This window comes from Melozone crissalis, unplaced genomic scaffold (assembly GCF_028551555.1).
Source record: "Melozone crissalis strain CALT ecotype California unplaced genomic scaffold, PUWL_Pcris_2 ptg000006l_1, whole genome shotgun sequence".
NCBI classification, from domain to species: Eukaryota; Metazoa; Chordata; class Aves; order Passeriformes; family Passerellidae; genus Melozone; species Melozone crissalis.
The window spans coordinates 55,869,003-55,889,832 of NW_026535784.1; the positions used below are offsets into that span (position 1 = coordinate 55,869,003).

At 62.6% G+C, this 20,830-nt stretch overlaps 3 protein-coding genes across 3 annotated transcripts; 2 read left to right on the top strand and 1 right to left on the bottom strand.

The window, feature by feature from the left end:
* The first annotated feature begins 1,526 nt into the window (after positions 1-1,526).
* On the top strand, positions 1,527-5,780 carry BTC (betacellulin). Its single transcript, XM_054292914.1, has 6 exons — positions 1,527-1,604; positions 4,221-4,316; positions 4,567-4,684; positions 4,821-4,967; positions 5,266-5,373; positions 5,466-5,780. Exons 1-5 carry the CDS (start codon positions 1,532-1,534, stop codon positions 5,369-5,371), a joined length of 540 nt encoding a protein of 179 aa, XP_054148889.1. The 5' UTR covers positions 1,527-1,531; the 3' UTR covers positions 5,372-5,373; positions 5,466-5,780.
* A 2,870-nt stretch (positions 5,781-8,650) lies between these two features.
* GC (GC vitamin D binding protein) lies at positions 8,651-13,026 on the bottom strand. Its single transcript, XM_054295847.1, has 12 exons — positions 12,918-13,026; positions 11,727-11,796; positions 11,161-11,293; positions 10,863-11,074; positions 10,551-10,683; positions 10,377-10,471; positions 10,001-10,130; positions 9,708-9,910; positions 9,307-9,439; positions 9,123-9,220; positions 8,851-8,977; positions 8,651-8,772 (listed from the first exon to the last, which is right to left on the bottom strand). The coding sequence occupies exons 1-12, from the start codon at positions 13,024-13,026 to the stop codon at positions 8,719-8,721; spliced, it is 1,497 nt and encodes a 498-aa protein (XP_054151822.1). The 3' UTR covers positions 8,651-8,718.
* A 4,049-nt stretch (positions 13,027-17,075) lies between these two features.
* DCTN6 (dynactin subunit 6) lies at positions 17,076-19,063 on the top strand. The gene is made up of 7 exons (XM_054295568.1): positions 17,076-17,144; positions 17,279-17,343; positions 17,427-17,532; positions 18,089-18,177; positions 18,374-18,421; positions 18,510-18,652; positions 18,748-19,063. Exons 1-7 carry the CDS (start codon positions 17,122-17,124, stop codon positions 18,844-18,846), a joined length of 573 nt encoding a protein of 190 aa, XP_054151543.1. The 5' UTR covers positions 17,076-17,121; the 3' UTR covers positions 18,847-19,063.
* Positions 19,064-20,830: the final 1,767 nt, after the last annotated feature.

The following is a 20,830-nucleotide window of genomic DNA, read 5'->3' on the forward strand; positions in this document are numbered from 1 at the left end:
TGCTGCTGCCGTGGGAACAGCGTGATCCTCTCCCTGCTTCCCTTCTCGCATCCCTGTTGGTTTTGGGTGCTTCCATGGGCAGGAGTGTTTTGGGGGACGGGGCTGGGCGCAGCCGCCGCCCCTCGCCGCGGCCCCGGGTGCGAGCGGCGTTCGCGGGGCCCGGGCCGGGCCGCGGCCATCCCGGAGCGCCCCGAGGGCCGCCAGCCCCGGGCTCCAGCTGCCACCTGCCGGTCAGCTCGGCTGCTCCTCCGGCACGGCCTCCCGGGAGCGGCGAGAGATCCTTTTTTGGGGATAACTTTGGCCATCTCTTTCCCATTGCTGCTCGTACCATCTTCCCCGAGGCTGCAGCCCTTTAAAATCTCTTTGAAGTGCCTTTCCCCCAACAGTTTTATCCAGATATGAAGGGAAATTTTTCTTTTAGTGGTCATGAGGATTTTTAAATTTTTTTTTTTTGCCCACCCCACTGGGATGAAGCCAGCTCCTCTTGGGTGCCCTGTGCCACATCCTGTGCCAGCTGCCAGTTTTGCTGGTCTTGCCCAAGCCCCCAGCAGAGCTTTTGCGCCATCCTGGTGGTTTCCGACGCTTTGCCTGTTTTTGGGGGGCGCTGGCAGGGAGCCGGCCTGGCCGGGAGCCGAGGGCCCGGCGGTCCCGGTGTGCCGGAGCCTGCAGCAGGAATTTCTGGCTGGCCAGGGCTAGGGGAGCTTGCTCACCCGCTGGTCAGCGGCCAAATGGCATGGCTGGGCGGCTGCCAGCACTCACATTAATAGCTGCCAGCTTGCGGCTTGAGGTCACCCGTTCTTTCCAGTCTTTCATTTCCACCTCCATCGGCGCCCGGGGGCTCCGCGGCCGCTCCCCGCCCCTCTCTGCCGGGAGAGCCCCCGAGCCCCGCCGGGAGCCGGGACAGCGCCGGAGCATCCCTGCCTTCACCCCTGTGGGTCTCCTCTGTTCCCAGGATGTCACTCGGGGAGCGGGAATGCCCTCCCAGCACGCCCCGAGGGGAAAATGACACCTCGAAGTGTATTTTGAGAAGGCACAGCCCCTCGCAGAGTAATTGGGGCGGCCGTCCTTGCCCGCCAGGGCCCCTGGGAGGGTGAATTGATCCCCTTGCCACAGCAAGCTGGCCACGGATAAATGCTCTGGGGAGGCGGGGCTGGACTGGGACGCTCTGTCCGCCTGGAGAGGGGATGCCCAGAGCCCCGCCTGGAAGCCGGGCAGGATGGGGGATCCCTCCGGCTGCCCAAATCCCCAGGGACCCGCGGCGAGGCGTCTCCTGGCAGGACGAGGTGGGACACGCGTGGGTGCGACACCCGGGAGGGGACACCGGGGAGGGGACACCGGCACGGCCGAGGGATGGCTCCGGCAAAGGGAGCTGGGAGCCGCGCAGCTGGAGGAGGAGGAGGCGCAGCAGGAGGAGGAGGAGGAGGAGGAGGAGGAGGAGGAGGAGGAGGGCGGCGGTGCCCGAGCGGCCGCCCCCGTCCCGCCCCGCCGCAGCTGCGGGGCACCGGGCACCGGGCAGGCGGCGGCGGCGCGCATGGAGGCGGCGGCGGCCCCGACCCCGGGCGGCGGCCCCGGTACCCTGCTGCTCTGCCTGGCCCTCGCCTCCGGTAAGCACCGGCGTCCCCCCGCCCCGCCACCTGCCCGCCCCGGGATACCCAGCGGCTGGCAGGCTGCTCCTGCCCGTCCCGGCCCCGTGCTTCCCGCCCCTGCACGGCGCTCCGCGTCCCAGCCCGGTGCCACCCCCTGTCCCGGCACTGTCCCTCTCTGGTGCCGCCGCTTCCCGCTCCCGGACTGACGATCCTGCACCTGCCTCCCGGTGCCATCCCGGTGCTCCCCCGCCTGTCCCGGTGCTCCCCCATCCCATCCTGCTGCTCCCCGGGTCCCTTGCTGCTGCACCCTTGCGTTCCCGCCTCTTACACCCCGTCCTGGAGCTGGCCCCGTCCCATCCCAGTGGCTCCCTGTGCCCCCCTGGACAATCCCATCCATGCCAGCCATTCCTCTATGCCCAGTCCTGTCCCTGGCCTCCCCCTGTGCCCCCAGGTCCCATCCTGGATCTCCCCACCGTTCCAATCCAGTGCTCCCTTAATGCCTCTGAATCCCTGAATCCCTTGGGGCCAGCGTGGGGGCCGGGATGTCCTGGCTGGATCCTGGAGCAGGAGCGGGATGCTTTTGCTACCTGTTGAAGGGACGCTGCTGACGGGTGCCCGAGTGCCTGCGGCCATCCTTGGCAGCGCTGGGAATGTGGGATGCGGGGCAGGGAGGCAGTACCTCTTCCACAAGTGTGTGAGCATTAATTCCCGGGTTAGTTCCTAAGTTTTGGGGAAGCAGGCAGCTGCAGACAGGTGTGTGCTGATGGCTGCCAGGAAATAACCACAGCCAGGCTGGGGAGCTGAGACCCTCCCTGGCAGGGAATCCTGCCCGGCACTGGGATTTCGGGGAGCCTTTCTCTCCGCAGGGAGCAGCTTGGGTTTGGCCCTTTGGCAGGGCTGGTGACAGCGCTTGGCCAAACCTGCCGAACCTGTGCTGGCGGGAGGAAGCCGAGGGTGGCCGACCTGGTTTGGGGCCGCTGTGTCCCCTCAGAGCACGGCCCGTCCTGGCTGGCTGCTCCCCTGCGCTCTGGGCTTTCCCGGGAGAGCGTGGGGGTGGCAACAGCAAAACAATCCAGCGCTTGGGATGCTTCCCTGGGTTATCTCTGCCTGCTCGGGAGAGGCTGCAGCCCGAGATAGCGCAGCCGGAGCATCGGGGAGCTGAGGGTGCTGGCACCTGCAGCCCCCGGGGCCGTGGGTGGGCACAGCCCCTCCCCCGGGCTGGCACTGCCGAGGGGCTGCCAGCCAGTTCTGGCACTCCGCATCTGGATGCAATAAGGGTGGGGAGCTCGGCTTGGTGGGGATCTTTCCATGCCGAGCTGTGAACTCGGTCACCGCGAGTGAAGTCAGCCTCCCTCCCTGCCTGTCCCGGCTGTGCCCACGCCGCCCACAGCTGCATCCCGGGCTGCAGCCGCCCCATGGCTCATCCCTGGCTCTGGGCAGGCAGCTCCCACCCTCTGGGTGGGGCGGTGGGCTCCCTTTCCTCGCCGGGCTCTCTCGGGGCGGGCGGCGCTGGCTATATATAGCCGGGAGGGACGTGCGCGCCGGGAATGTCCCCGCTGCGGGACGGGGGGGACCCGGAGCCTCGGGGCAGCTCCCGCCGCTGTTGCCAAGGTGCCGGATGAGGACACGGGGAGCGGGAGGCCAGGCTGCAGGATCTGGCTGTGCGAACTCTCCGCTCCCTGGGAAGCCTCCAAGTGTCCCCACGCGGGATGGCGCAGCCCCGCCTCGGAGCCACCTCCGCGGGAACCACCCGGGTCCTGCCCGTCAGGCAGGACCTGTCCCCGCTCCCTGGGCGCCGCCTCGGCCGGTGAATCCCCGGGGAGGGCCGGGCGGGAGCGGGGCCGTGCTGAGTCAGGCTGGTATGCCAGCGATCCGGTTACCGCCGCTCCGACGCGCCCGGCTCGGTTTCACCCGCGGGGCCACGGGGAGAGCGCGGTGGCCCCGTTCCCCCCGTTCCCCCCGTTCCCCCCGTTCCGCTTTCCCAGGCTGTGCGGGGCTCCGGGCAGACCTCGGAGCACCTCGCGGCGCCTAAAGGGGCGCCAAGGGAGCTGCAAAGGGACTCGTGACAAGGGCACGGAGCGACAGGACAAAGGGGAAGGGCTCCGCACTGACAAAGGGCAGGGTTAGATTAGATACTGGGAAGGAATTCTTCCCTGGGAGGGTGCGGAGCCTTGGCACAGGTTGCCCAGGGAAGCTGTGGCTGCTCCATCCCTGGAAGCGTCCAAGGGCAGGTTGGACACGGCTTGGAGCAGCCTGGGCTAGTGGAAGGTGTCCCGGACCGTGGCAGCAGGGTTGGATGAACTTTACAGCCCCTTCCGGCCCAAATCCATCAGTGATTCCACGAGCCCTGATCTCCCTGGGGATCCCTCCCTGCATCCTCCCCGGGCAGAGCAGCAGCTGGCCGGGCTGTGTGGTCCAGGACCCACCGGGCTGGCTCGCAGAGCTCCGCGCCGGGCGTTGCTGGGTGGGGGCAGCGGGCGGGAGCGGCTCTCCCTACTCCCGGCCCTGGGGAAAAGCTGATGCCGCCAGCGCAGGGGGGCCGCTGGCCCAGCTGTAGAGCCCGCTGCCAGCGCCCCCCCTGTGCCTCTGGGGGTGCTGCGGGTCCCCCTCTGAGCTGCCTCCGCTGCCCTCCAGGCTTGGCACTCTTCAGCTGCGTGGGCGCCGATACCAACGTCACGGCCGGGCACGGCACGGAGGGGCTCAGCTGCGGCACAGCCAAGGCATGCACAGGTAAGGGCGTGCCGGGGGCAGCCCGAGGCCGTGGAAGGGAGCGGGAGGGAGGGCCAGGATGGCGGACGAGCAGATGTTGTGTCTAGCGTGGCCGTGTGGCATCGCCGCGCCAAGGACACCCGTGCCACCCCCGCTGGCCGCGGCCGGGCGGGCTCGGAGCTGCTGCGGGGATGCGGCGGCTCAGGGGCGCTGCTGCCTCTGGGCAGAGCTGTCACCCCTCTGGGGCCGCTCTCCGCCCTTGTCACCGCAGGGAACGGCACGCAGCCGCGGCGGCAGGGCCACTTCTCGCGGTGCCCGGAGGAGTACCAGCACTACTGTGTCAAGGGCAGGTGCCGCTTCCTCGTGGCCGAGCAGGCCCCCGCTTGTGTGTAAGTCACCCGCTGTGGGGACACGGCGACGCGGCGCGGGATGATGCGCCCGTCCCCCCGGGAAAGCGGCGTGAGGGGGGCATGGGCAGCGCGGCAGCTTTCGGGACCGCCCTGTGCCTCCCCTGTGCCCGGGCAGGTGCGAGCGGGGCTACACCGGGGCTCGCTGCGAGAGGGTGGATCTGTTCTACCTGCGAGGGGACCAGGGCCAGATCGTCATCATCTCCCTGATCGTCGCCATCGCCGCCCTCATCATCCTCGTCGTTGGCATCTGCCTCTGCAGCCAGTACGTGGGGGAATGGGGCGGGAAGGGAAAGGGAAAGGGAAGGGGGAGTAAATCCTGCCCGGCTCCCTGGCTTCGGGCAGGCTGAACTGGGGCTGTCCCAGGCTGGTGGGACCTGGTCCTGCAGGTGCTGGGAGGTGCCTGAGACATTCCTTTGGGGCTAGAAAGCAGGTGTGTGATCCCCTGGGCATCCTCTGCAGGGTAAAAGCCGAGGGAGAGGGAGGAGCATCGCTGCCATGTCCCCTTCTGCCTCTTTTTTGTTTGTTTGTTTGGTTTTTATGATTTTCCCCCTCCTGTCAAGCCACTGTCGGAGGCAGCGTAGGAAGAGGAAGGCAGAAGAGATGGAAACGCTAAACAAGGAAGGACCTTCCAGAAGTGAAGATGTGCGGGAAACGGGCATCGCATGAAGGTGCAGGGGAGCGGGGGGGCGACCGAGCCGGTGTGACCGGACCCCCTCGTTGGGGTGGATGCTGAGACCGACGGGCTCCGCTCTCTCCGCAGGAGCTCCCGGTACCTGCGGGCGGGTCCCGGACGGCAGCAGCGGCTGGCTGCATGGGCGAGGGCTAAAGCGTGCGGCGGCTTGAATAAAGGGGTGACGGAAAGTTGTCCCCAGTGGTGTCGCCGATGTCCTTGGGGCGCGGGGACTGCGCTGCCTCACCGCGGCCTCCAGACGGCGACACTGAGCTGGGGCGGGGGCGGCCCGCCTGCAGTGCCCGCAGTGGCCACGCGAGGGCGACACAACCGCGGGGCCTCCGCCCCGATCCCGGTCCCGGTCCTGCTCCCGGTCCAAGGGGCTCTGCCGGGTTCGGGTCCCGTCCTGGGCGGCCTGGAGGCTGTGCTGGAGCTGCTCCCATTGCTACCGCGCCTCCCCGCAGGGGCCGAGCCGAGCTCAGCGTCCCCGGGCGCCCTCCCGGTTCCCGACAGCCGGCGGGAGAGGGGAGGGAGCGGGTGAGGGAAACCGGGCAAAACCGGTGGAAAACAGGTGAGAACCGGGGCAGAACTGGGTGAGCGGGGGCCGTTGGCTCCCGTAGCCCCGCGCTGAGGGCTGCGGTGTCCGGAGCCGCGGTCCGGACCCTGCCCAGGCAGGCACCGGGGGCTGCGCTGCCTCACCGCGGCCTCCAGACGGCGACACTGAGCTGGGGCGGGGGCGGCCCGCCTGCAGTGCCCGCAGTGGCCACGCGAGGGCGCCACAACCGCGGCGTGCCCGCTGGGGTGCCCGTGTCCCCGGCTGTGGGTTTGGGCACCGACCCTCGGCGGGGGGACCCCATCGGCATCCCGGGATGGGACCGGGTGTCCCTGGCGCCACCCAGGCGGTACCGCCGGAGGTGGGGACGCGGTGGAGCAGCGGGGCCCCGGCAGCTCCCAATTCCCGGCACGGGAGCGGCTCCCGCTCCAACCGGGGCCCGGTGACCACCCCGGCGGCGCCAGTCCCTGGGGAGGTGTTGGTGCCCAGGCGATGCCACGGGGCTGTGGATGGCTCATCCCCGTGCCCAGGCAAGGAGCACGGCCCTGAGGTGCCAGGGGACATCGTTTTGGGCGCCTGCTTCAGCAGGGTCCAGGGTAGGGAGGTGGATCCTCAATTCCACGCAGCTGCCGGAGGCGCTGATGTGAGCTCATCTCTCCCCCTCCTGTAAAAGGCTCTTTATCCCCGGGCTTTGCTGGGCCTGCCTGGGGGGAGCCAAGCCAAGAGGAAAACTGCTTGCTGCTGCTTTGGGAATGTGCTGTTCACAGTCTGGGAGACCAATAAAATGAAAAGAAGGTATGAGACTTTTTCCTGTCTGTTTTTTGGGGGGTTGGAGCTGATGGCTGGGCTGCTGCAGGCCCAAAAGGGCTGGGAAAAGCAGGCTCTGGGAAGTCAGCAGCCCTGCAGGTCTCAGAGGTGGATAAAACACTTTCAGGTTTGTTTGTAAGGCTTCATGGAGCGCTGGCCAGGTGAATGTTGGAGCTGTTTTATTCAGTGCTTTAGGTAATCCTCACTGGGCTTTTCCCATGGCAGCCCCACATTTCCTGGTTGTAGTGAAGTGATGCTTCCCTGGATGCCACCCTGGAATTCCTGCATTGCCACCGAATTCCTGCTTTAACCTGATGAGTTCCTGGAGAGCAGACTGACTGGACAGGATGTGTTGTGCTGAGCACTGAGGCTGGGAATTTAAAATAAAAACCACACAACTAAGTCAGGAACTTTGCTACTTCCTTTACATTTTTGGGAATGGGTTAGGGAGGTGGTGGGATGAAAAGGCAGGCGGTGAATCCACCTTGTGTCGCCGGGCTAAGGGCAGGAGGAATGAGAGCTGGGAAAGAAAATTGCTATAAAAACCCCAAATATAAATCCCAGCTAGAACACAGAGTGGGAAAGCCAACTGGTTTATGCCCAGGCTGGCAAGGACTGGATGGAATCCCTGGGGAGGTGATGCTGGCTGGCATCAGGCAGGAGCAGCCTGAACTTTCCAAGGAATCTGGTGGTTTTGGTAAGAGGATTATTATTTGTGTTGTTTTGAACAGCAGCTGAGTATTTTTGGGTGGCTTTTTCCCCCATAAGCAGTGATGGTGTCACCTGGCAGAGATATCCTTGGCTGGCTTCATGGCATTTCCCCAGTTTTCCTTGGAATCCCAGAGGGTCACTGGAATTGCCAGCCCTTACCCTGCACATCTGGAGTGTGAAGGATGCAAACCTGAGCACAGGAATGAGGTGTGGGTCACCCACCCCAACAGAACAAGGTGAAACCCAACTTATTAATTGGAAAGAATTAGAAATAATTAGCAATTAATATTTTGGAAAACAGATGCCAAGGGCTGTGACATGAGGGTGGTGGGTGGATCCAGTGCCTTGGCATCAGCAGGCACTGTCCCAGGCCAGTGGGATCCTTGGGGAAAAAAGTAAAAGCCAAAACCAAACCAAACTAAAAGCAGTTTCTCCTTTCTGCCCAGGTCTGTATCCCACGATAAGAGGGGCCCTGGCAGGAGGTGGACAGGGATGGTGCCAGCCAAATCCATCTTGTTTCTCACATTCCAGGGCAACCGAGCAGTGATCCAGGGACTGCCAGTGCTCCCCAGAAAAGGGACAAGCTGCCTTGAACGGGGAGTTCTTCCTGGGTTTGGCTCTGGTTTATCGCTCTGGCTCATCTCTGCACACCAGGTGTCCCCTTGTCCTTCCCTTTGTTGCACACAAATCTGCCACATCTGCCCTCGGGGGATTTTCCTGCTTTCCTGGGCTGGCTTGGCCATCCTCCTGCATCCCAACCCGGGGCTTCTTTGCCTGCAGCACCCCCAAAATCCGCCCCCTGTGCTGGGGAGGGCTCAGCTGGGCAGGTGGGAGTCTGGGGGTGCCCAGGGTGCCCCTCTCTGGGTGCTGATCCTTCCACGTAGCTGGATACCCCAATACCCAGAGATTGCTGTCTTTAGGGGCATTTGATGAGACTTTTCCCTGGTTTTCCTTAGTTTTTTGGAGCTTTATCTCCCAGGATCAGGGCTGGGACCTGTTCCTGCCTGCAGAGGCGAATCTGGACCCCTCTCCCACCCTCTCCACGGCCCGAGGGTGCACAAAGCCTTTCCAGCCACGCTGCAGGGCACTTTTGATTTTATTTTGGCTGCAGGAACACAAGCTGTGGGCTCGGTGACACCTCCCATCTGCCGGACGTCCCCCAGCCCAGCTCCCCGATGCTCCCTTCGGTGTTCCCGGCGTTCCCGAGCTCCGCCTCGTGCCGCCGCTCCATCGGTGCGCGATCCCTGGAGAAGCGATCCCTGCGCCGGCAGCCTATCCCAGCAGGCAGGAATCCCCCTGGCACAGCTCCCCCAGCTCCGAGGTGACCTGGGGAGGGAGGGAAGAGCCGAGGGGCAGCCCCGGAGCGGCTGCGGCTCCGCGGGGGCAGGAGGGGCCCGGGCCTACCTTGGAAGCGCAGAGGAGCGGCGGAGCGTCCGGCAGGCAGCAGGAGGAGGCGAAGGATGCTCGCTGCTCCAGGAGCTGCTCCAGCGGCGCCGAGCTGGGCTCGGACTGGGCCAGACTGTCCCGCAGCCTGCCATGGGGAGCGCGGTTACAGCGGGAAGCGGAGCCACGCGGCTCCTGCTGCATCCCGGTTCGGCATCCTCAGCATTATGGACGGATTCTGATTGCATCCAGCTACCCGGGTGGGTTTTTGTGGGAGGAAGGGAAAGGCTCACCTCTTCTTGAACTCAAGGAAAGGCAGCTTGTGGAACTGCCTGCAGAGCTGCTCGGCCTTTGTCAGGAAAGGGAACAGCTCCGCCGCGATCCGCTGGCGCTGGGGGCAGAGGGGGGGAGTTACCAGGATGGGATTTGGGGGGCATTGGGATGAGGGGGAACAGGATGAGCCCCCACAGCACTCACCTTGCTGTCCCAGCAGGCAGAGGGGTCCTTGGAGGAGCAGCATTCCCCGCGGAGTTTCCCGGAGGTGTCGTAGAGCTTGGCGAGGACGGCCTCGGGGAGGCTGGGATACCTCCGGGCCACCTCGAACAGGAACCTGGAGCGGGAAACGGGAGAGCTCGGGTGAGTTCTCATTGTGGCTGCTGCTCGGACTGGGATGAGGCTCGCTTTTGGCATCTCTGTGCAGCCTCTGGTGGCACTCAATTCCCCTGAGGGAATTGAGGATGTTCCCCTGGTTATCCCCATAATAACCTAAGCACAGAACAGGGTCAGGAACTGGTGGGACTCGGTGATTTTAGGGATCTTTTCCAGCTTAAATGGTTTTATTCCGTGACTGCCCCCTGGCTGCCGTGGGTCCCGCTCACCTGGTGGTGTGGAGAGCCCCCTCCTCGGCACACAGCTCCTTGTTGGTGGGCTCTGGTAGCTCTGGCAGCCTGGTAGCTGGGGCTGGGGGCAAGGCCAGGATGCAGAAGTGGTTTTCCATCAGGTTTTTCCCCTGGCAGCAGGAGGCGAAGCGCTCGTCCCGCGCCGACAGCGCCGAGCAGACTCTGGCCGTGTGCTCCAGGAGCTGCAGAGAGGGAGCAGGGCCTGTGCAGGAGCCCTCAGCCCCCTGAGCTCCTGCTGGAGCTGCTTCGGGCTGGGCTCCAGCCCCCCCTACCTTCTTCTGCATGCAGTCCTCGGCCATGGAGTCACAGCACTGGCAAGCCACCTCGGCAGCGTCCTCGGCCAGGGGCAGCAGCTCCTCGAAGGAGGCAGTGGGAATCTTCTGGGCCAGAGAGGTCAGGGAGCTGGGGAGCACAGGGTGAGTGGGGCTGGGGGCTTGGACCCCCCTCCCAGGAATCAGCTCGGAGCAGGGTAAGGGAGGGAGGGGATGGGGAGCGCAGGGATTACTCTGTGCCTGTGCTGTGCACGGGGCAACTGCAGGGATCCACAGCAGAATTCAAGCTTGTTTTCCTAAATGCTGCCTGCCAACAGGATCTGCAGCAGGAGAGAGGAGTCCTGTCCCAGGATGGAGAGCCCATTTCCCCCCATACCTGAAGCTGGCTTTGTCCTTGTCATATGCCGAGAAGCGGGAGCAGATCCGGTTTGACGTCAGGGTGAGTAGGGAGAGGGTTTTCCTCTCCCGTTTCTGCCACAAATAGAGGATGGAAGTGGGAATCGGCACAGTGCTTGCCTGGCTCCCTGGGCAGTGAGGATGAGGGTCTCACCTCCTTCAGGAAGCAGGCAGTGGGTGCGGGGGAGATGCAGCAGGTGGAGACCATGGAGAGGAAGGTGGTGGTGGAGGCCAGGAGCACAGGCAGGGGAGCCTGACTGTAGCTGCTGGCATACTCATAGAGAAACCTGCGGCAGAGACGGAGTAAGGAGATCCAGCACCTCAGGATCAGGGATTCGGGAGTGTACGAGGGGTTTGGGGGCGTTGAGGAGCTCCAGGGATGGCAATCCCCTCAAGGCACCCCCTCAGGCTGTCAGCCCATGCCACAGGCCGGTGCCAGCACCCGGCCGGGCGCAGCCTGGCTCACCTGTCGGCGAATTCCCGGGGCTCCAGGCGGAAGGCGTGGCAGAGCTCGCTGTCGGAGGGCTGCAGGAAGCGGGGCAGGGGCTGGGGCGGGTGGCGCAGCGCGGCCAGGCACAGCTTGCGCTCCAGCCCCTGCTCGCCGCAGCAGCGCGCCGCGCCGGGGTGCGCCGGGAAGGGCGAGTCCGCCGCGCAGGACTTCTCCGACAGCGCCGTGGACTGCGGGAGGGGGACAGCAGGTCATGGCCACGCCATCGCCCATCGCCCATTTTTGGGGTCTGTTGGATGGTTTGGGTCCGGCTCACCCCGGCGTCGTAGCAGGAGGGGTCGGCCCCGTCGGCGCAGCAGGTCTCGGCCAGGGAGACGATTTCCCGCACGAGGTGGCCGATCTCCTGGAAGGTGCCGTTGGAATATTTCCGGCTGGTGTCAATGATGGTTCTGGCAGCAAGGACAGGGACAGCCAGGTGAGCCTTTATCTTCAATCAGAAATCACCTCCCAGGACTGTTCTGCCCAAATGGGTTTAACTGTGCTGGCTGTGGTGCAGAGAGAAATCACAGCATATTCCTTGGAAAACAGCCAGGAAAGAACTGGAACAGCTTCCAGGCTGGGGGCTGCCACTTACAGGGGACTGTGTCAGCTCTGTGAGAATTCTTAATCATTTAGGTGCTTAATTGGTTTTTTTGAGGAATTCAAAAAGGAATCAAACTTTTCTCCTGCTAAAAGCAATCAGAGCCCAGGGTTTGAATTGCATCTCCCCTTTTTGATGAATTTAATCCATCTGCTCTTTTCCATGATTTTTATTTACTGTTTTCTATTCCTGGCTCAGGTGTCAGGGCTCCTGGGAGGGCACCAGCAGCAGGAGGTACCTACAGGGTTCTGAAGTTCTCCTTGCCCAGGATCTTGTACTCCTGGCAGACCTTCTCCCGGACATAAGCTTTCCCTGAAAGTGCAGGAGAAGGAGGAATTGTGAGTAAGGAGCAAGGAATGCTCTGTCACCACGGAACACGCTGCATTATTCACTCGGGGTTTGTTCATTTTTTTCACTCCATTACTTCTTTTTCCAATTTTTCCACCACTTTTTCCAGGTGGTCCCTGGGGAGATGTTGTCACAGCCAGGCTGGGAGAAGCACCCCTGGTGTCCAGGCTGCTGCTCCAGCTCTGCAGCCAGGGAAAGGGGCAGGGAGAAAACCCTCTCTGGAGCTGGGAGAGCTACAGGTAAATTATATGGCAGGTTCGGAGTATGGAATATGTGGGGTTGGATTTTCTGGCAGGGCCTGGAAACCATAAGGGCTGGGAAACTATCTGGGGCCAGGTCCACAGGGCAGCCAGGAGTGAAAACATTCCCAGCAGTGCTGCCCTCCCTGGAAAAACAGGATCGATTCCCTCCAGACTCTGTGGGGCCAGACCTTGGCAGCAGCAGGGTAAACACTGATCCCGGTGTTCCCTGGGATTGCAGCCTGGGGCAGGGTCACCTCCCCAAAACCCGGACTTTGGGCCATCACTCTGAGGGTCACATCCCTCTGGTGGCAAGGGAAGAACAGGGTGAAGGCAGGGGGTTCCAGAATAGGAGAAGCAATGGAAAAATTGTGTCTCTTTCCCAGCAGGAACATCGGCTCCCAGGCCCAGCTTGTGGCATTTGTGTTCACTTGCACAAAGCCATGTGGGAGAGGTAAAGTTTAGGTGGGTTTTGGCAGCTGGGGATTCCCTGTGGAGCTGAGAAGGCAGCAAAGGATGGCAGAGCGTCGATCCTACCAAGAGGTGAGTTTTGCACAGGAATGGTGCCCCCCAAGGGGGGTCAGGAAATCCTCTTTTCCTTTAGAAAGGAAAACGCCAGTCCCTGTGGCTCTGTCCTCTCTCCATCCCACCTCCTCCAGCACCACCCCACAGTGGCATCCTGGATCCCAACCCATCCTCCCAGCCCTTCCCTTCCCTCTCTGCTCCTGCCCAGTGGTTTGGCTGCAGGCTGGGAGAGGGGAGACCACTGCAAACCTCTGGAACTGGGGCCCCATCCCCGTGCCCCTCATCCCAGGGCCAGCAGAGCCCCGCGATCACCTCCCTTACCTCGGTGTAAGGCTTGTGCAGCAGCCAGGAGTGGCAGCAGGGCCAGGGCTGCCCTCATGCTGGAGCTGGCTCTCCTCCTCCTGCCGGGAAGCGGCACCGGGAGTCCCATCCCGGGGTTTTTATGGAGGCTGGGTCAGCAGCTGGGAGAATGATTAACCCCAGAGGGCAAGCATCCTTGGCCTGCCCCCTGGGGCCTGGCTGACAGGGCCTCAGAGATCCAGACAGTTTGAATCATTAACTTGGACAAAGAGGGATGGGTGGCCCTGAAACCTCAGGATCTGTGAGGGATGCTGGGATGAACACGGGCAACAAGAGGAGGAAAAGCACTCCATGCACCCCGTGAGTGGAAAGCTCTGTGTGCTTAGGATACTGTCTGATCCCCAGGAAGGACACGCACTTTTTTTGGGATGTCAGCACCCCAAACCCACTGGTGCTGCTGGGCAATGCCAAGGTTGTTATCCTTGGAAGCTCAGCTCCAGGGTGCACCTCAGGTTTCATTCCTGCCACTGCTGGGTTGGGGGTCTCTGCTTTGCAGCCCCATCCCACACTTTTGCTGGGAGTGTTGTAGAGCTCTGTGGAGGCTCCCGACAGTGCAGCTTTCCCTTTGTCCCTAGAAAAATGACAATTCAGCATCTTATCATCCTCTAGGGTCCTAAGAGAAGCCAAGGAAGAGGAGAAGATCCAGCTGAAGTGATCCTCACTAGTCCTGCCTGGGCAATTGATGAGAGGGAAGCAAAGAGGGAGGGATGGGGATCCAACTGCTGCAGTGAGACCCTGTCCTAGGGTGACGCTATGATGCTTGTATCCCCATCCCTGTGTTCTGTTTATGCTGGATATCATGTTCTGTGCTTTCAAGAATGGCTCTGAAGGGTGCAAGTTTTGTTTGGGTTTCCTATCAGCTGCTCCCCCAAGGCTGGCGGGACACCGAGACGGGGCAGCACATGGTGCTGCGTTTGCTTTTTTGCTTTTGCCTTTCGCTTTGCTCTCGCTCTTGCTTCTGCTTGCTCTTGCTTCTGCTCATTAGCTAGTTTAGCTAAACAGTCCAGATTTTCCCTGGACTCTTTCTCCTTTCCTTTTTTTGGACCTACTTGAACCTGCTCTGGACTGGGACCCTGGAACACCGAGAGTTTGCACCCTGTGGCTGCAGCAGCTGCCCCAGCGCCGGAGGGACTGAGAACAGAGCGACCACCCAGAGAGAGACTTTCTGAATTTGTCATCTTTGTCAGAGCAGTGAAAGAGTGGTGTCACCCAGTGTTGTTCATTTTGTGTGCCGGGGGATGCAGAGCCTGTTAAATAAACAGGTTCTTTCCACTTCTCTCCAAGGAATTCTTCCCGAACCAGCTGGGGGGAGGGGCCGTGTGGGTTTGCTTTCTGGAGAGGCCCCCTTTTGGAGATTCTCTCCCAAATTTGCCCTAAACCAGGAGAGACCCCTGACCCTCAAATCCACCCAGCCTCCCCACATACCCTGCGCTCCCCCTGAGGCCGGATGTTCCCTCTCAGACCACATCCCTTGGGATGAAGACAGAGGTGGTTTTAATGGAAGATCCCGAGTTTTTCTCCCAGGGATCTGCACTGACAGTGAGCTGCAGCTCGGGACCAAATCGTGCCGATGCGGGAGATAACCACGTCCTGTTTTTGATGGTTTATGTGTGAAAGCTGAAACTAAATGATTAGCGACTCATGGAGTGGCCTCCTCTCCTGGATTAACTCTTCCTTATCAAACTTTCATGTCACGGCCGGGGCAGCTGGGGGGCGGCGCCCACGGGCCGGGCGGACCCCCGAGCACACGGTGCCGGTCGGAGCCCCCGCCCCGGGCCCTGTCCTGGCCACGGTTCCGCGTCTGCACCGGGGAACGGCTGCCGCTGTCCGCCCCGGTTCCCCGCCGCTCCTCCGGGGCGAGAGCGGCGGTGTCAGATTCGTTCCCAACGCCCGGCCCGGAGCGGCTCCTCCCGCCCCATACCGATCCCGGTCCGATGCCGACGGGGGAGAGGCGGCACCGCCCGGGACCCCCGGCAGACCCAGGCAGCGCTCGGCCCCCGCACCCCGGGCCACGGTCGCGGCCCCGTCTTAGCGCCCCGGGCTCCGAGCGGTCCCCGGGGGGAGCAGCCGTCGGGCGGGGCTCGCACGGCGCCGAGCGACGCCCCCGGGACCGGGGGGAAACAGGGGGGCGGGGCGGGCACAGGTGCGAGGGGCGGGGCCACGGGGCGCTGCGGCGGGGCCACCGCCACCGCGTTAGGGGTGGGGGGCAGAGCGCCGCTGGGGTGTACCGGGCGGTGCCGCCTCTCCCCCGTCGCCGGATCCAAGCGGCACCGGGCCAGGGATCGGTTTCGGGCCCGGGATGGCCGCGGGCACGGGGCGCTGCCGGGTGCGGGATCGCGGCCGTTCCCCGGCGCGGGCGCGGAGCCGCCGTGTGGGGCCGGGACCCCGCAGGGCGCCCTCTGGCGGACACGGAGCGCGGTGCGAGCGCGGCGCCCCCGCGTGGCCGCGGGACAGCGGTGCGGGGGGCGGGGCCGGACGACGCAGGAAGCGGAGCCTGAGGGCACAGGGGGCGAGACCAGGGGCGGGACCTGACAGAACATGGGGCGGTGCCAGGGGCGGAGCCGGGCGGTGAAGGGGGCGGGGCCGGCCGGTAACAGGGGCCGTACAAGGGGCAGTACCAGCACAGGTATGCAGGGCGGGGCCGAGGTGATTTAGACCCCGGCAATCGGCTCTGCCGCCATTTGCTCAGTCAGAGCACGGTGCGGACGGGAGCTCCCTGTGCGGGCTCCGCAGGTAAGGCGCGGAGGCTTCGACCTCCCCTTCTGTCCCTCTCTCTACCCCTGCTTCCTTCTCCACGTATTCCCTTTCTTTCTCCCCCTTCCCTCTTCCCCTGAAACGCTCCTTTCCTCTCCTCCCAAACCCGACCCCCCCTACTTGATCCCGTCCCGTCCCTTCCCCGCTACTCGCTTCTATTCCTCCTCTCTCCACCGTCCCTCTTCTGCCCCTCGGCCTTTCCCCTCCTCTCCCGCTTCCCTCCTCACTCCGACCCCTCTCCCTCCCCGTCGTCACCACCCCCATCTCTCCTGTCTCCCCGTCCTCCCCTCTCCTCCTTCCCTCGCAGCCGCGGGGCTCGGGGTGCCGGGCAATAATAAAGCCTTGAGGGCCGGAGCCCGGCGCCCCCGCCCTCGCTGGGGTCCCCACATGGGGCCGGAGCCGCTCTGCGGGTCCCCCCATTGCAGTGCAACACAGCGCCCCACAGCGCCGGGGCTCCGGCTGTCCCAACACCACACTGGGGGGGTCCTGGGGTGGGGGGTCCGAGTTACAGGGGCCCCCTCACTAGAAGGGGATCCCCCTCCGGAGAAGGGGGTCTGGGGAGGGGGCGGGGCCTGGGGGGAGGGAGGGGGACGGGTGACAAAGCCAAGCCTAAAATTTCCTACCTCGTGGTTGTAGAAGTGGCCATTGATAGAGAACCTGTGAGTTTCTACTTCTGTCCTGGTGATGGTGGGGAGCTTGGTCCTCCTGCGCACGGCCGCGGCATCGCTGCTGCTGCGGGGCAGGGTGGCACAGTCGAGCTCCTGCTCCCTCCTGGACCTGAGAGCGTGACTTTCATAGCATGGATAACCTGGACAGAAGAGAACCACGAGTCCTGTGCAGCTGCCAGCACCCCCAGAGGAGGGAGGCTCTCAGGGAAGGGCTTCATTTACTGTTTACTATTTGTTATTTTTGGGGGGGTGGAGCAGGAAAGGAACAAGGCAGAGGCATAAGATGAAGAACAGGCTGCTTGCAGGGGTTGCAGTTTGCTGATTTGTTTGTTTCACTGCCCTGACACTGCCCGCGTGGGGCTGGCTCCACTTAAGTGCCAACAGAGCGGGACTGGGAACTCCCCCAAAAAGCATACAACTTTGTCTCCACTTCTGAGGGGCGAAAAAAAAAAAAAAAAGCCTTATTTATTTATTTATTTCAGTACCCTAAAGCGGGCCAAAAGAGCCCCCTGCTCTTTTGGGGGACTCGGTGTCTGTTTCTCAAGCATGAACACGCAGGACGCTCTCTGAGCCCCTGAACACGGGACTCGCTCTCTCTGTCCCGGTGCCCGCCTCAGCCGAGCCCCTTTCCGAGCGCTTTCCTCACCTGGGGCGGTCCCGGGTTTCCCGGGGGAGCGGCGGGGGCCGGACCGGCCCGCGCAGCCCCGGGGCCCCGCCCCGCGCAGGCGCCGCTGGCCGCGGCCATGGCGGAGAAGGCGCAGAAGAGGTGAGTGAGTGCCGCTCCCGCCGCGATCCCTCCCGGTCCCTCCCCGATCCCCCTGCCACGGCCACCCCGGCACGCGGCGTCCCCTCCCTGTCCGTGGGCGGATCCCCCTCTGACCGCCCCATCGCTCCCCGCAGCGTGAAGATCGCGCCGGGCGCCGTGGTGTGCGTGGAGAGCGAGATCCGCGGGGACGTGACCATCGGTAAGGCCCTGTCCCCCGGCCCGGCCCCGGCCCCGTCCGTTCCTCCGGGGCGGGCGCGGGGTGACACCGGGCTGTCCCCGCAGGGCCCCGGACCGTGATCCACCCCAAGGCCCGCATCATCGCCGAGGCGGGGCCTATCGTCATCGGAGAGGGGAACCTGATCGAGGAGCAGGCGCTCATCATCAACGGGTCCGTGCGACGCCCTGGGGGGGCTTAAAAAACCTGGGGAGGTAGAGTTTGATAAAAAAAAAAATCACCAGACGTCGTGCTTTTGTGTACATGTGTGGCACTATGGCATGGGGGGAAGCCACAGAGTCACAAGGCCTCTCTAGCCTGGCCTTGGACACTTCGAGGATTGGGGCAGCCACTGTTGCCTTGGGGAGCCTATTCCAGTGTGTTACTCCCATTACAGTAAAGATTTTCTTTCCTTTATGTAGCCTAATTTATCTCCTCTTTAAGTCTGTGCCCATTACTCCTTGTTCTGTCGCTCCAGTTCCTGACAGAGTCCCTCTCCAGCTTCCTTGAAGGCCCCCTTCAGATACTGGATGGTTTCTACATCCCTTTCTGAATCCTTCTCAAGCTGACAGAGTAGAAGAATCCTAGTCCAAAGCAGTCTCAAAATTCTGACAGTTCAGCTCAGTTGGGTGGGATATCTGTGGCTTCAATCTGTCACAAAGTTGAGCTGCCACACAGAGCACTGTCATTGTTTATTTCAGACGTGGAAATCTGTTCTTCCTTCCCGCAGGTACCCAGAAAATATAACCCCAGAGAGCGAAGATGTGGAGCCCAAGCCCATGGTCATTGGCACCAACAATGTTTTTGAGGTTGGGTGCTGTATCCTGGCTGTGCAGTGACAAACCATCTGGCACATTGTGCTTCTGGATCTCTCCACGGGGGGGAGACATCTCTGGGGCTCTCTCAGGGTTCATATAGCCCACGGCTGGGTGGTGCTTTGAAAATGGCATCAGGGTTTTTCACCTGTTGAAAAAAAGCAAAGCCTTTTACAATTTTACTTAACACAGACCTGTAGATTCCCAAGCGATGAAGGTGGGAGACAACAACGTCATAGAATCCAAAGGTAACTCTGGCCTCGGTGCCTTTGGCCCTGCTGTAAATGCTGTGGGGACGGCTCTCACAGAGACTCCTCCCTCTGCTCTCCCTGGCAGCGTTTGTAGGCAGGAACGTGATCCTGACAAGCGGCTGCATCATCGGGGCCTGCTGCAATGTGAACACGTATGAGGTGATCCCGGAGAACACCGTCATCTACGGCGCCGACTGCCTGCGCCGCGTGCAGACCGAGCGGCCTCAGGTGTGTGTGTGGGTGTGGGGGGCACGGGGACATGCTGGCTGCCACCTCCTGTCCCCCTCGGCTGTGCCCTCACGTCCCCTGCCCTCCCTTTCCAGCCCCAGACGCTGCAGCTGGATTTCCTGATGAAGATCCTGCCCAACTACCACCACCTGAAGAAGACCATGAAGACTGCATCCACCCCTGTCAAGAGCTGAGCACCCACCTCATGTTCCAATGCCTGGGAATCACTACACACTCCGGGAAGTGTACAGTCTCTACATCCCTCATTCCATCAAAACATTTCTTCCTTCTTTGTGTCATTTATTTATCTTCCACCAGGAATCTCTGACCTGCATTGAGTCTGTTGTCTCTCACGCATTAACTCTACTGTTCGTGCTCTGTTTCGGGAATAAAATACCTCCTGTTCCTGTGCCCGAGAGAACCGCAGCCCCTGGACTGTGCGGGGTGCTGTGCCTGGGTCACAGAGGCGCTGTCGGGGCGGGGACAGCCCCGGTGCCACCTGTCCCGTCGCGCCGGCAGAGGGCGGTGTGACCCCGCGCTCCACGGGGGTCCCGGCCCCGCATCCCGGATCCACGCGGGCCCTGGGATGGGAAAGGCTCCACGCACCCGGTGCCACCCTCCACCCATTTCCCCGGAGGCTGCTCCTGCTCGGGTTCCCTCCCGGTGGACCCAGGGCGGAGCTGAACCTTGTCCACTCGTTCCACTGGAGTCTGGGGACTCACTGTGATTCCCAGCTGTCCCACCAGAGTACCCAGCTGTTCACAACTTCCCTTTCTATCCCTGTGTGACACAGTCCAGCGTTGTGTCCCAGCTCAGATGGACATTGATGCAGCAGAAATTCCTGTAGGAACGAGAGAAAGAGGGGAGAGGATGAGCAACTACTACAGAGGAGCCCAAATTTTGGTGGATATGGGGTTTTGGGATCGGGGTTTCAAGGCAAGGAAGCAGTGCAATATCTCCTGGAGCAAATTGGATTTTCTCCCCAAGTCCACTTTCATGGGTACAAAAAAATCCAAACCTCCCCTTTTTCCGGTTTGTGATTCCAACCTGGGTTCCAGCGCTGCTGGGGAGCTGCAGCTCTTCTCCAAAGCTGAGTCCTAATAAGGGTTGTGAGGATTGTCCCACCCGCTGTCCAGCCAGAGCTTTTTGTGCAGATGCCTGTGGAGGGGGAAAACAAAGGGAGTTAAACACATCTCTAAATTCTTATTCTATTTCTCCCCTTGCTGAAAACCTACTCCAAAAGCCAGAGGCTCCAGCAGATCTGGGTGACTACATCAATCCCTGTGCTCTAGATTCCCTCTGGGGTCAGCTGCCCTTGTAGCCAGACACTTCCCACTCCCCCAAATCCATCTGGTGCAGCTCATTTCCACCTTTCTCCCGGCTCAAGAGCTTCTGCCCTGTGAATCGCTGCTGCGGGCAGGCTGCAAACCTGTGGGTGGCCGGGCTGTGTCCCCTGGGCAGCCGGCAGGACAGGCGGACAGGTGCCTCAGGGCTGTTTCGGCTGCTGAGGCGCAGAAAGGCACGCGGCGACCTTAAGCGCTCGTTGGGAAGGAGCCCTGTGTCCCGGGCAGGATGTCCTCGGTGTCACCTGCACCTGCGGCCCCGGGCACTGTGACCAGGCGGCGCCTGGGCTGGACACAGCTGCTGGTCCCCACCCCAGGGTCTCCATCACGATGCTGCTGCAGGGGGAACGCAGCCCTGCGGGAGCCCTGGGGCTGAGCAGGGCTGGAACGACCCAAAACCGAGCTCTAGAATGAATGCCAGGCTCAGCAAAAGCCCAGCCTAGGCATGAAGCCTAAATGCAGTCCCCGGGCTGGGCAGGGAGGGGTTGAACCCCCAGATGGGGCTGGTTGGGGTGATGAGCCCCTGCTAGTCCTTCTACCGCCCCCAGCCCTACATTGGGTGTCCCTAGCACTGTCCCCTCCTCTGCCCCACAGCCGTGATGCATTCATGTCCCTGGGACTGTGCCCCATATCCCCAGCCTGGTGTTCTGTATCCTTAACCCTGTGTCCAGTGTCCCCAGGACTGTGTCCCCTCTGCCCAGCCCTGTCCTATACCCCAGCCCGTGTCCCATGTCCCTGAGGCTGTGTCCCTCTCCCCATTCTTGCTCCCCGTGTCCCCAGCCTTGTATCCCCATGTCCCAGACTGCCGTCTATCTCTCCAGCATTGTCCTGTATT

Coding starts and splice junctions, on each gene's coding strand:
- DCTN6 (XM_054295568.1), top strand. CDS start 17,122: ATGGCGGAGAAGGCGCAGAAGAG. Junction 18,178..18,373: donor TGTTTTTGAGGTTGGGTGCT/GTATCCTGGCTG, acceptor ACAGACCTGTAG/ATTCCCAAGCGATGAAGGTG. Junction 18,653..18,747: donor TGCAGACCGAGCGGCCTCAG/GTGTGTGTGTGG, acceptor CTCCCTTTCCAG/CCCCAGACGCTGCAGCTGGA.
- BTC (XM_054292914.1), top strand. CDS start 1,532: ATGGAGGCGGCGGCGGCCCCGACCCCGGGCGGCGGCCCCGGTACCCTG. Junction 4,317..4,566: donor CACAGCCAAGGCATGCACAG/GTAAGGGCGTGC, acceptor TTGTCACCGCAG/GGAACGGCACGCAGCCGCGG. Junction 4,968..5,265: donor GGCATCTGCCTCTGCAGCCA/GTACGTGGGGGA, acceptor CCTCCTGTCAAG/CCACTGTCGGAGGCAGCGTA.
- GC (XM_054295847.1), bottom strand. CDS start 13,026: ATGGGACTCCCGGTGCCGCTTCCCGGCAGGAGGAGGAGAGCCAGCTCC. Junction 11,075..11,160: donor CCTCCTGCTACGACGCCGGG/GTGAGCCGGACC, acceptor CCCCTCCCGCAG/TCCACGGCGCTGTCGGAGAA. Junction 10,131..10,376: donor AAGGACAAAGCCAGCTTCAG/GTATGGGGGGAA, acceptor TGTGCTCCCCAG/CTCCCTGACCTCTCTGGCCC.